Below are 12,636 nucleotides of genomic sequence, written 5' to 3' on the forward strand. Positions count from 1 at the left end.
AGGGTTCTAGTCTTTTCATTACTGGAGTCTTTCATTCCCTAAACCCTTGGATGTAGATTCTGTCTGGTGCCAGTGGTGGTTTAGGATTTTAAGTCCTTTTGATCTATATGTAGGTCGTGCCTTATGGACAAATCTTGGACCGGGACACCAACTCTCAAGGTCATATGATGTTTAATCTCGGCAGACTGGATTTAGGAAATAAATTCCTCTGACCTGCTGTTAGGAAACATTGAACCATGGGATCTGAGTCTTCATAAGGGCACCGAAGGACCTACTGATTATTTGAATAATTTAAAATGTGTTGTTTTGTCCATTCAAGGATAGTGCCAGTAAACCAAAGGGACTGAAAAATGTGCTAATTTTATTATTTAAAATTTTCCACTTCCATTAAATATTCCATGGTGGACATGCATTGAAATAAGTGAAATTATGCTTTGAAGGGGTTTTGTCTTTTAACAACCACATGTAGTGTGGCTGGATAGCTGAAGCTATGGAGCAAGGGTTCCCTACTTAGGCTCAGCACTAAAGCCATTCTGCACATCACACTCTGTGCTTTGTGTTTGATGAACCCACCATTCAAGCCATGACTGTTACCATAAAGATTGCATTAGATCCCATGTAGTACCCCAAAAGCAGAGATACTTATAGACGCTGAAATTACAGTATAGTTTTTTCCAAGTGGTAGTGAAAATGCAACTACCTGCTGAGACGGTCAGTTGGTTTTAGTGGGGACATTTGCAAACAATGAAGAGAGGGCAGCGTCCTAACGCACTCTCCTTTTTTGATCATTTTATCTTCCCTGTTCATTGGAGCTAAGCTCTCTGTTTTGCGTTTTGACTTTTCCCCCCCCATCTTTTTCCTCCGCACATCAGGATGTTTTCACAGGTTTTACAGGAGGACATGCAAGTTGGGAGCAGTTCCCTTTAAGCTATTGTTTTGCAGTGATTGTTTGCACAAACCTTCTGTTGCGCGGGCCCACAAGGGAAGGACTCTGGATGGAACAGAGCCAGAAGCATTGCTAGGAGCACACTGAGAACAGGGGCCTGGGAGGCAGCCTGGGCCATTAATGATTTAGCCGGGGGGGGGGGGGGGGGGGGTTATGTGAGGGCTTAATGCTCTCATAGGAACGGCAGCTCTAGCAGAAGAAAACTTTCACCTCACACACAGGAGCTAGACACTGGTAAAGGCTTGGTGCCAGGGGACCTTTGGGGAAATTTAATGTGCGACAAGTTTGCTTTGTATTTCATTTAAGCTGGTGAGGTTCCTGTGCTCTGAGACATCACAAGAAGGCAAGATGTTTGCTGTTCACTTGCTATCCTTCTACTTCACCAAGTTGCAGGAGGATCAAATCAGAAAGGTAATTTGCCTTCAACATTAAAGTGTCGACTCATGTAAGTGCATGGGCAATCAAATTCAGTTTACAGTGTAAATGAATACACACTTACATTCTGAATTTCAAATTATGCTAAAATCTGAGGCCTGTGCATATTTCTCAGAGGTGCAATTTAAGACTAAAGTTTCTTAGAAACATCTTCAATTGTGATAAGTTTCCATTGTTTCTGTGATCAGAGATCCCTATTTGTGTTCTCTTTGGAATGAATTAAGAAAGATGCAGAAATGACAGTTTGAGTTGGTGTAATCATGTTGAAATGTTAGCCAGCCACCTTCTCGAAAGACCTCGTCTGATGCTAGTGATGAGTAGTTACAGAGCAGGCAAGAGAATCATTAACTCTCTTGTGTCACATCTCATGTGGAAAGATAGCCAACAGCGTGGAGATAAAGGACCTTGGCCTTTCTGTCAGCTTTTATTGGACTGGGTTAGTCTCCATCAAGGTTGCCAGCTCTTTCTTGGAGAAAGAATGATTGTTTCAAAGGACTCCATTGAACAGTCATTTATTATGCAGTATTCAAATATTCAAAAAATATTTTTTGTTGTTATTTGTTATTTTTTAAAATGCAGGATTACTCCCTGCTAACATTTCATATTACATTCCCACTGCAATATTAACTTCTTTTATGATAGAGTCACACCCATGTTATCTTTTCAAATGATGTCATATAATTGCAGTCGATGTCTAGTTCATTAGTAATGTGAATTTTTCCATTCATATGACTCATTCCACACCTTTTATAAATAACCATGTAGTCTGTAAGGCAGCATGCTCTTTCCTAATAAAGCAATCCTAGATCTTTGCAAGGTCAGAAATTTCAGGATTTCTGTATTTAGTTTGTTCATATTTGTAAAGGTCATCACTGAACAATGGAAATGGAAAACAAAGAATGTGATACGCTTTAGGGGGATTGCAAGCAGACAATTTTAAAAAGTTAGAGTCAAAAGAGGAGGATAACTCCTGAATTTGTTTACTGGTCCAAAAATATGTACCTTGCTTTTGACTACTTTCTTTAGGTTTAAATCACAGGTTGCATATGTTGCCATGGCCAGTTTCTTTGTCATGGTTGTCATGGGAACACTAATCAGGCTATTACAATTCACACCACAGCAGTGACACTATCACTGTAGTGGTGTGCTGCTATGAATGTGTCTGAGGTTTGTATACATATGGGCAGAAACTGGTCAATACTGCATTAGGCAAATTAATCAGTCAGTGAATGGCTTATAGAATCTGACTGTATACCTACAGGTTCTTGTTTCTAATACATGTGATAGGTATATATTACTTTGGCATCAAAATATCCATACTTTTTCCAAATTATCCCCTGAATTTCCATAGGCCTCCAGATCTAGAAATGAGTGTTTTTAATGAATAACATGGTTGTTTACAGTATTCTATTGGCTGTTTGCATGGGGTAATGTGCTAAAATGTTAAACCCAGCTATTCAAATAAGCACAAAAAGTCAGATGGCAAATCGTTTTGAATTTGTAGAGGCTGTGAGTTCTTTTCGTGTACGTGTTGTGTGCTCCACAGGTGGACCGATTTCTGTACGCGATGCGTCTTTCTGATGAGCAGCTCTGTGACATTTCCTCTCGCTTCCATGTGGAGATGGAGAAAGGACTGTGTGGAGAGAGCAATGCCACGGCTACGGTTAAGATGCTGCCCACGCACGTGTGCTCCACGCCCGATGGCTCAGGTGCACATCTTGCACATGCTGAAAACACCAGCCTCCCGGGGGCCAAGGCAGCACTTCTGTTTATCCTCTGAAACGTTTAACATCTAATATCTCGCTTTATTTGAGCAAATCGGACATTTATATTTACGGCATTTGGCAAACACTCTTATCCAGAGCAACTTACAAAAGTGCTTTGTCATATACTCATAGAATGTATCCCAGCCAGTACAGTAGGTTAGAGTTCAATATACCACTGAACTAGAACACTGCTGAAATACAGGGATCAATGCTGATGCCTAGAAGTGCAAAACACATAATCTCTATAACAGACAACATGTAAGTGCAATTGATAATACCCTACAATAAGTAAACGTTAGAAAATTATAATTAGTTTGTTTTAAATAGACTATATTTGTCTTAGATTATGTATATTTAGGTTAAGTAAATTAGCTATTCCCCAATAAATGGTCCTGGTGTGTGTGTGTGAATGAGCGTGTGTCTGTATGCCCAGTGGTGGATGGTGCACTGTCCTGAGTGTTGTCCTCCCTCCCCTCCCTGCACCCAATATAAAAAAAATGTTTTGTTTTGTCATTGTGGCCCATGTAGAACAAGGTGAGTTCCTGGCACTGGATCTTGGTGGTTCCAGGTTCAAAGTGCTTCAGGTGAAGGTATCCGAAGATGGGAAGAGAAAAGTTCAGATGGAGAGTGAGACGTTCCCTGTCCCCGAGGAGGTTCTTAATGGGAGAGGAACAGATGTGAGTGTTACACTGCAGACCTTAACAGTTCAGCCCTCCGGACCAACCGCATGTGTCGCTGACCCTCCGGTTGTGTCTGATAGGCTCATCTACATGTCACTCAGCATCCAGTTGTGTTTGATAGGCTCATCTACATGTGCCTTGGACTTAACCTCCTGATGAGATCAAACACTATGGCTGGGTGTCATGGATACGAACAGCCCATAATCACATCCATCTTGCTATACTGTGTTTAGATGGTTCCTATGTGGACTCTGACCAGAACTATTTACTGGTTCTCACTAATTAATCTTAATACCTCTGCCAAATGATTGTTAGTGATCTCTTAAGTCACTTCTCTTACAAATTCATCGCAACCAAGCAACTATTCATTCTATACTGTTAATTTGCCACTCAGTGTTGACCAGAGGAAGATTTGTTCTCCTTCTGAACACTGGATCCTCTCAAGGTCTCTCCCTCTAGCAAGCTTTCCCTTGCCACTGTCACCTTGGACTTCCTCTTCTGTGACCTTGACCTGAATTTTCTGTAAAGCTGCTTTGTCACAAAACCAGTTGTAAAAATACCTGTATAGATCAAGCAGTTAAAATACAGGATGTCCTCTTTGCACTTACCTATTACAAGCAGAATTTTCTTTATTGCTCTTACTGTCCAGATGATGTTTGCTGGGAGTTAGCAGAGCAACTAATGAGAACATGTAAAAGGTTGTAAACTACAAATCATGCTGTTAAGAAGACTTTTCTAAGTACTAAATGAGCACTGAACTATGCTCTCCTTTGTTGCAACTTCCTGTGTTATGTTTTATGATGTACTATAGATTAAAAAAATAGTTATCAGACAGAATATTGATTTCTTCACTGGTGGGGGATATTTTATTTAGTCATATCGTAACACTTTTTAAATATTGCCATTGTTCTTTTGACACCTATAAAGGTCATTTCATTTATCTTCTAGCTTTTTGGTCATGTGGCAGAGTCTTTGAAAGCCTTTATGCAGAAGAATGATATAAATCACAAGAGAAAACCACTGGGTTTCACCTTCTCGTTCCCCTGTCTCCAGTCCAAACTTGACGAGGTACAACACCACAAAACAGAACTGTACATTTCTTTTGCAAATTCCTCACAGAATTGTTATTTTTATTTAATTACATTAGTAAAATGGAACACTGTGATACATTATCACAATGATAATACACTGATAAATGTTCTCGTCACTTTCCTACTGCCTTGCTTGGTAATCCGGTTTGGTCTGAATTGTTATAGGGTGTGTTACTCTCGTGGTCAAAAAACTACAAGGCCAGAGGTGTTCAAGGCACTGATGTGGTACAGTTACTGAGGCAAGCTATCAACAATGTTGGGGTATGAAAAGTAAAAAACAAACTAATATCCTTTAAAAGTACATTTAAGTGTAAACCTTTTATTTGTCAGAGGATGTTTAAAAATCCCACCTAAAAATGTTGCTTGCATAAGTATTCATAGCGCTGTAAAAGTAAAAGTAAAATATGACACAACACAATATATCAAAGTCATTTGAAATACAGATTAATCTGACTTTTACAGGGGTTGAATACTTTTGCAATTTCCTCTGTGTGTGTGTGTGTTTACTGAGAGGAAGCTAAATGCATTGAGCTTATAAGGCCAGTGTTCTCTGTGGAAACAGGGCACTGATGTGGATGTCCTGGCCCTGGTCAATGACACTGTGGGGACCATGATGACCTGTGGATATGATGACCAGCACTGTGAGGTGGGAGTCATCATAGGTGAGCCTGCCATGTGCCCATCTGAATACAATCACACCAATGACCCGATTCCACAGCTCACCAGCAGAGTAGATAAGGCAAGGTGATAGCAACACAGAGGTCATGGATAACCATACTGTCATACTGAGAAAAGAGTAAGTCACTCTGGTTAAGAACGTCTGCCAAATGTTGTACCTGTAGTAATCAGATTATGATAGCAAGCTTCTCTCCAAAGTAAATGGGTGTTAACCTTAATCATGGCCAAGTTAACTTACAATTAAATCCTTTGCCTCTTTTAAAGTAACTGCTAGAAAAAAACTGTTTCTGACAAGGCATCAGCTAAAGCCATTGGCGAGATTTTTTGGTATTTCAGTAGTAAGAAAGTCATTTTTAAACATGCTTTAAACACAGGGGTGATCAGAATTTGTCCTATCGGTTTCGCTGCTTCAGGTACGGGCACCAACGCGTGCTACATGGAGGAGCTGAGACACATTGACCTGGTGGAGGGCGACGAGGGGAGGATGTGCATCAACACAGAGTGGGGAGCGTTCGGAGACGACGGGGCACTCGACGATTTCATCACCAGTTTCGACCGTGAAATCGATGCGGCCTCCATCAACCCTGGAAAGCAGCTGTAATTTTGTTTTAGCGACTAAACAAGAAATTATGCAGAAATCAAAACTCAGACTCATTAAGTTGCATAGAAAAGCAGTGTCACGGTGCCTCAGTGGGTAAGGACACTACCCTTAATCAGCATCAGGAGTGGAGAGCCTTTGTTTTCAATGCAACTCTTGGCCCCTGAGGCTTACAGATTTGACCTCCTCATATCGTGACTGTTGTTTGCTGTGCAGGTGTTGGAAAACATCTATCGTCTCCCCGGCCCCTTCAGACCAACACAGCATGTCTAAATAATCTCTGTGCTGTCCAACTATGCATGCCATGACATTAAAGCCAGAGCTGATCACCCTGCATCCAGATCAGAGCAGTGTTTCACGTGCTAACTGTGTGTGAGGTGCGGCTGACACACACACCTCTGCTCACTCACATCTCCTCCAGGTTTGAGAAGCTGGTGAGCGGGATGTACATGGGCGAGATTGTACGTCTTGTCCTGCTGAAGATGGCCAAGGCCGGCCTGCTCTTTAAGGGCAGAATGTCCGATGCCCTCCGTACCAAGGGGAAGTTTCACACCGAGCATGTCTGCCTGATAGAAGAGTGAGTTGTCCTCCAAGGTTTCTTTGCCTGCTTACAGTACAGTGATCACATCTTTTGCACTTTTACAGGCTACAAATCGGACTAGTCATCTCTGCCATTAGTCCATTATGACCTCACGATGGGTCCCGTTTTGATGATTCTCTAAATATTCAGCCATCAAATTCATGTGGTGGTTCTGTCATAAATGCTCAAAACAAGAATATGCAGCCTGTACTTAGTGAAAGTGGTTTCTGTTTCCAGGTACAAAGACGGGCTGAAGAACACCAGAAGCATCCTCACCGAGCTGGGCCTCAGTGCCAGTGAGGAGGACTGCATCGCCGTCCAACATGTCTGCACCATCGTGTCCTTCAGGTCGGCCAACCTGTGCGCTGCCACACTGGCGGCCATCCTGACACGCATGCGGCAGAACAAGAAGCTGAAGAGCCTACGGACCACAGTGGGGGTGGATGGGACTGTCTACAAGACACACCCACAGTGCGTCAGCCTGCCTTGCCCCTGGCACCACACTCTAAATCCAGCGCAGAACAAAACAAAACAAAACTCTGAGCAAAACACAGATAAATATGGTTCATAGCCAATCAGATCGATTTACCAGCTTCTTTGTAATACGTTTGTGTGTTGGCATGGACAGTATTTGTTAGCCTCCTCTGTCTAATCTTTAATAGGCAGTTTCTGACCAACAAGTTGCTGTTGGTTGGATTCTTAATGCACTAGTGACATTGAAATGTTTAAAACGTCAACCATACTGCTGTGCTTGATAAACTTGTACAAGCTCAGTGTCTTCTTCTGTACTAATGTCACCTACTGTGTGAGAAATGGTATGGTACCCAAATACTGTTATACATGACTCCTGTGGTCAGAAACTATTCAATGATGAATAGAGAGTGATTGACGCATTGTACATGTGTGCACCCCTCACCACACATCAGCATCCGTTTTCCCCACATGTCCGTTTCCCTTCCCGACGTGGCAGGTACGCCAAGAGGCTCCATAAGGTGGTGCGGCGGCTGGTGCCGGAATGCAACGTCCGCTTCGTGCTGTCAGAGAGTGGCAGCGGGAAAGGGGCGGCCATGGTGACCGCCGTGGCACAGAGGCTGGCATCGCGCCGCAGAGATGTGGATGACACGCTGGCGGGGTTCGCCCTCAGCACCGCGCAGCTCCAGCAGGTGAAGGAGAAGATGCGCAGAGAGCTGGAACTCGGCCTGCGGAAGGAGTCACACGGCTCGGCCTCCGTCAAAATGCTGCCCTCCTACGTGTACCGGACCCCAGATGGTACAGGTATGAAGAGTCTGCAGGCAGAACGAACAGAGTGGCTTTGGACGTACCCAGTCGTCATGTCTGGCTGTCTCTCACACGTGAACTCTGAAGTGTTTTTAGAGAGCCAGACAGCAAAGCGACCACCTTGTTTGCCATGAGATTCAGGATACAGTGAGGGCTACACCAGTTATTTACGGATGTGATTATATTAGTTCTTTGCTGCTTCTGTTGCTCCAGAAAGAGGAAAATTCCTTGCCTTGGATTTGGGTGGAACCAATTTCCGGGTGTTGGTGGTTAAGATCCGCAGTGGAATCCGCAAGTCCGTCCGCATGTACAACAAAATATATGCCATCCCACTGGAAATCATGCAGGGGACAGGAGAGGAGGTGCTGCTTTTTTCATTTTAAGCCTCGTTTAGCTGAGTGAATGTACTGAAGGTAGTCAGCTCACACATGATACCCCCTCAGTTGAAAATGGAAATATGTCCTTTATCATATTAAAGAAAAGCATGACTGTGTTTAATGTAAATGGTGTTCAAATTCTAATACAGTAGAACATTTGAAAGGATATGTATGAAATGGTCCTTTTTGTCCAGCTCTTTGACCACATAGTGCAGTGCATCTCCGATTTCCTGGACTACATGGGCATGAGGAACACCTGTCTGCCACTGGGCTTCACCTTCTCCTTCCCCTGCAGACAGACTGGCATTGATAAGGTAATGAGCGTTCACGGTGCTCGTCCCAGGTCCTTCTGGGAAACAGGTGTCCTGTACATTTAATGACTTCACTTTAACCATGGATGATTACTGAGAGATGCTGAAAGACTATGGTGTCGTTTTTTAAAAGCTTAAAATGTTAAAGAGTTACAAATGTTTTTGAAGTTGTGGATTGTAAGGCCTTCTAGCAAGCCCACCCACTGAGAAGTGGTAGGCAAAAGCATTTTGTGCTGCTGTAATGTGCTGTGTGATGTGCATTTTGAATCTCAGAAGCCAGACCAAAGGCATTCAGTCTATATTTTGCTCACCACTGGCCACTGTGTTATTTCTGTGCTCAGGGAATTTTGGTGAACTGGACAAAAGGCTTCAAAGCTACGGACTGCGAAGGAAACGACGTGGTGGACATGCTGAGGGAAGCCATTAAGAGACGAAATGTAAGGAGACAGCACCCATGATGCTTTAACAAAGAGATTCTTCAATTAAAAACACACCCTTAAGATTGCTGAACCTTCATCTATACAGCGACTGAACCCACAGGAATTAGTCATCGATCCTGATCATGTTTCACGTGTTTCGTACCCCTTAGGAATTTGACCTCGATATTGTTGCTGTGGTAAATGACACTGTTGGCACGATGATGACATGTGCGTATGAGGATCCTAAATGTGAAATTGGGCTTATTGCTGGTATGTTGTTTTATTTCTTTATCAATTTGTCTGTATTCATGTTCCCTCCTTCTGCATGACATACTTATGCTGCCTTTAATCTCATTCCATGCAGCTTTGTACCTCTTGGTGGAAGGTGTATTCAAAAAATAAAACTATAAAACAAGTTTGTTTGTTTTTTTAAAGTTCACAACAAATAGAAATATATCCAGTGGGAAGTGATTATTCTCCCTGAAACTCCCTGAAGTTGGTTTCCAGTTTGTGCCTTCACTGTATAGGAACGGGCAGCAATGTGTGCTACATGGAGGAGATGCAGAATATTGAAAGCGTGGAAGGAGACCAGGGCAGGATGTGTGTTAACACAGAGTGGGGCGGGTTTGGGGACAACGCCAACATTGAGGACATTCGGACTAGGTTCGACCGCGAGGTGGATGAAGGCTCTTTCAATGTGGGAAAACAAAGGTAAAAGTGGCTACCTTCAAAACTGCGGAGCCATTTTCATCATATGCTCTGCTTTCATATTTCACAATTAATGTAGGCTTATCAATATATGATCAGGTACTTGTTCAATATTACTTATTTCTACTCCTTCTGAACAGTTTTCTGCCATATTGAATGTTACTTTTGGCGAGACATAAATGTCTGTCCACAAGGGGACACTGTGGCAGAAACAGCATTGGGAGTGGTGCTTTCACAGCCTGTTGTTAAAGGCTTAGGTGTTAATGAGAACCAATATTGAAATGGAAATATTGAAATATTGAAGTGCTGGTTTGGAACCTGATCTTTGCTGACGTTCTGAAGATTTTAGTGACACTTAAATGTTTGGGATGAGTGCCCTTGCTAATATGGCATGCTGTAGCCAGGCCACAGTATTCCACACCTGCTGTTCTCTCGCACTCACCTGCAGGTTCGAGAAGATGACCAGTGGAATGTACCTGGGCGAGATTGTCAGGCAGATTCTCATAGATCTCACCAGACGGGGTCTTTTGTTTCGTGGCCGCATTACAGAACCTCTGAAAACCAGGGGAATTTTTGAAACCAAGTTCCTCTCACAGATTGAAAGGTAAACCTCCTGGAATAACTGCTAAGTTACAGTATGTCTTATGGCAGATAGCTGCTGTGACTATATAGAGATAAGCCAGTTTCACCTGTAGAATGACACTCTTTTTTATATACAGTGATCTCTGTGTGATGGGTCAGACATATGATGTATGATATTTATCAGGCAATATAAACAGTGAAGCCTTTTAACCTCTCTCCTTACATGTGCTGAAACTCAAAGTATTTATTTGTTTTACAGTATCTACTGGTGCTGCAGCTGTGCAAACATTGATGAAAAGTAGCTGCTTATCAACCTGCTGTAGACGTTTTTGCCTAGTGACCATCTTGCGCTTTTTGTTTGTGGTTCCCTCTAGTGACCGTCTGGCGCTACTGCAAGTGCGGTCCATTCTGCAGCACTTGGGTCTGGACAGCACGTGCGATGACAGCATCATCGTTAAGGAAGTGTGTGGGACCGTGTCACGCCGAGCCGCACGGATCTGTGGAGCAGGGATGGCTGCTGTCGTGGACAAGATCCGGGAGAACCGAGGACTGGACCACCTGGACATCACTGTGGGGGTGGACGGCACACTCTACAAACTCCATCCTCAGTGAGTAGAGTCTATGACAGTAGTCTTGAATGTCTGCACCCCATCCACTGCTCTGGTTGAACCTGCTTTGACTCTGCGGGACTCTTCATATATAAAATGAGCAGTGAAAGGGGTCCCCAGGACTAAGACACGGAACCACTGGTACAGGAATCCACCTGATGCTCAGTTTTTGCATTCTCTTCAAATTTTTTTCCATTAAGTAAGTAAGTTCTCTCTCTCTCTCTCTCTCTCTCTCTCTCTCTCTCTCCCTCTCTCTTTCTCTCTCCCTCCCTTCTTCGCTCCCTCCAGCTTCTCCAGAATCCTTAAGGAGACAGTGAAGGAGCTCGCCCCTAAATGTAATGTGGACTTCATGCTATCCGAGGATGGCAGCGGGAAAGGGGCAGCCCTCATCACAGCTGTGGCCCGTCAGCATTTTAGGAACACGTAACAGCACAGGACTGTATCCTGTTCCTTTCCAGCAGCACTGCAGCTGGAATATTTGAGAGAACTGTTTTTCTGTGGTTGGAAATGTAGCGCCGGCCTATGTGGGACCTTCCCAGAAGTCATCAGACGGAATCACTTGATACACACCATGAAGTTAAAAAATCCTCTGTAGATAAGGTGTTTGGGGCCTTCATGCCAAGTACAATGAGTGCTGGCCAGTATTGTTTGGTTAAAGTGTCCCTGTGTTCTTATTTGATATCATTTTTTAGAGTTTGCTATGAATATAATAAAGTTTCATTAAACTTGGAGCTTCTTGGAGCTTTTGATGATTAATAACATTTTTGGACAGGGAGTGCTGACTCTTTTGTGCAGTATCAACATTCAAGCTTTCGTAAAATTGTAATTATCTGTTGAGCTGTTTCATGCTGCCTCACTTTGCCCTGTTTCGAGTCGGATCATCAGCCGAGCTCATTTTGCTGTCGAAGGTCACTCAAATGACTTTGTGAGTGACTGGCCCTCTTTGCAGGTCACCTCCCCCTCTCCTTTGTCTCCAGGGAGAGAGCAGGTCTGCCTGGGTAGGCAGAAAGAATGGCACAGCCAGACCGAGCCTGAGGGGGAGGTGGCCTGGAATGTCGTGCTCACATGGGCCACACACCAGGCTCTATCTGAACACCAAGCAGACCACTGTGTTGATGGCAACAAATCACAGCTATGAGCTGGTCATTTTTAAATATAACTGCTAGATTTCAAAGCATCTCTGATATCTTGTGGTGTTTGAGTTTTTTGAGGAGCAGTATGCACATGCTCTAACTACTAAAATAAACTCCTGTAAGATTGTAGATCCAGTGAGTAAATGAGCCCAACTGCAAGATCTACTATAAATCCCCACAATACAGGGAGAGATTTATTCATGCTAAACCCTCCTGCCAATGCTGGCTAGCTTTGCTCTCAGGTTCTTTCATGAGCTCTACCTCAGTGTGTTTCACATAAAGCCAACTAAATTCTTTTTTTTTTTTTTTTTTTTAAGAGAATCTTAACTTATTGTTTTCCATACTTTTTATTATTGGTAGTCTGGTCTATTTATTTTAAAAAGTTAGAAAAGATTATCTGTTTGAAAAATGGAATTTTTAAAATACCAGTTAGGTTAGCACCTTTA

General features: G+C 43.1%; 1 protein-coding gene across 2 annotated transcripts in view; it reads left to right on the forward strand.

Annotated features, from left to right (window-relative positions):
- The first annotated feature begins 1,119 nt into the window (after positions 1-1,119).
- Positions 1,120-12,636, forward strand: part of hkdc1 (hexokinase domain containing 1) — a 14,186-nt gene continuing 2,669 nt past the window's right edge. For both annotated transcript variants that reach the window (XR_014126704.1, XM_027000522.3), the window contains exons 1-18: positions 1,120-1,357; positions 2,928-3,090; positions 3,676-3,824; positions 4,776-4,895; positions 5,084-5,179; positions 5,481-5,580; positions 6,010-6,193; positions 6,616-6,771; positions 7,012-7,245; positions 7,745-8,049; positions 8,266-8,414; positions 8,624-8,743; positions 9,082-9,177; positions 9,330-9,429; positions 9,687-9,870; positions 10,316-10,471; positions 10,824-11,057; positions 11,346-12,636. The exon at positions 11,346-12,636 is cut by the window's right edge. Coding sequence is in view for 1 of the 2 variants with exons in the window: in XM_027000522.3 (XP_026856323.2) it covers positions 1,295-1,357; positions 2,928-3,090; positions 3,676-3,824; positions 4,776-4,895; positions 5,084-5,179; positions 5,481-5,580; positions 6,010-6,193; positions 6,616-6,771; positions 7,012-7,245; positions 7,745-8,049; positions 8,266-8,414; positions 8,624-8,743; positions 9,082-9,177; positions 9,330-9,429; positions 9,687-9,870; positions 10,316-10,471; positions 10,824-11,057; positions 11,346-11,484 (2,748 nt within the window). In the remaining variant the exon portion in view is untranslated. The remainder of the gene's footprint in view (positions 1,358-2,927; positions 3,091-3,675; positions 3,825-4,775; positions 4,896-5,083; positions 5,180-5,480; positions 5,581-6,009; positions 6,194-6,615; positions 6,772-7,011; positions 7,246-7,744; positions 8,050-8,265; positions 8,415-8,623; positions 8,744-9,081; positions 9,178-9,329; positions 9,430-9,686; positions 9,871-10,315; positions 10,472-10,823; positions 11,058-11,345) is intronic.

Source organism: Electrophorus electricus, chromosome 12, assembly GCF_041902795.1.
Source record: "Electrophorus electricus isolate QZ-2024a chromosome 12, ASM4190279v1, whole genome shotgun sequence".
Lineage (NCBI taxonomy): Eukaryota > Metazoa > Chordata > Actinopteri > Gymnotiformes > Gymnotidae > Electrophorus > Electrophorus electricus.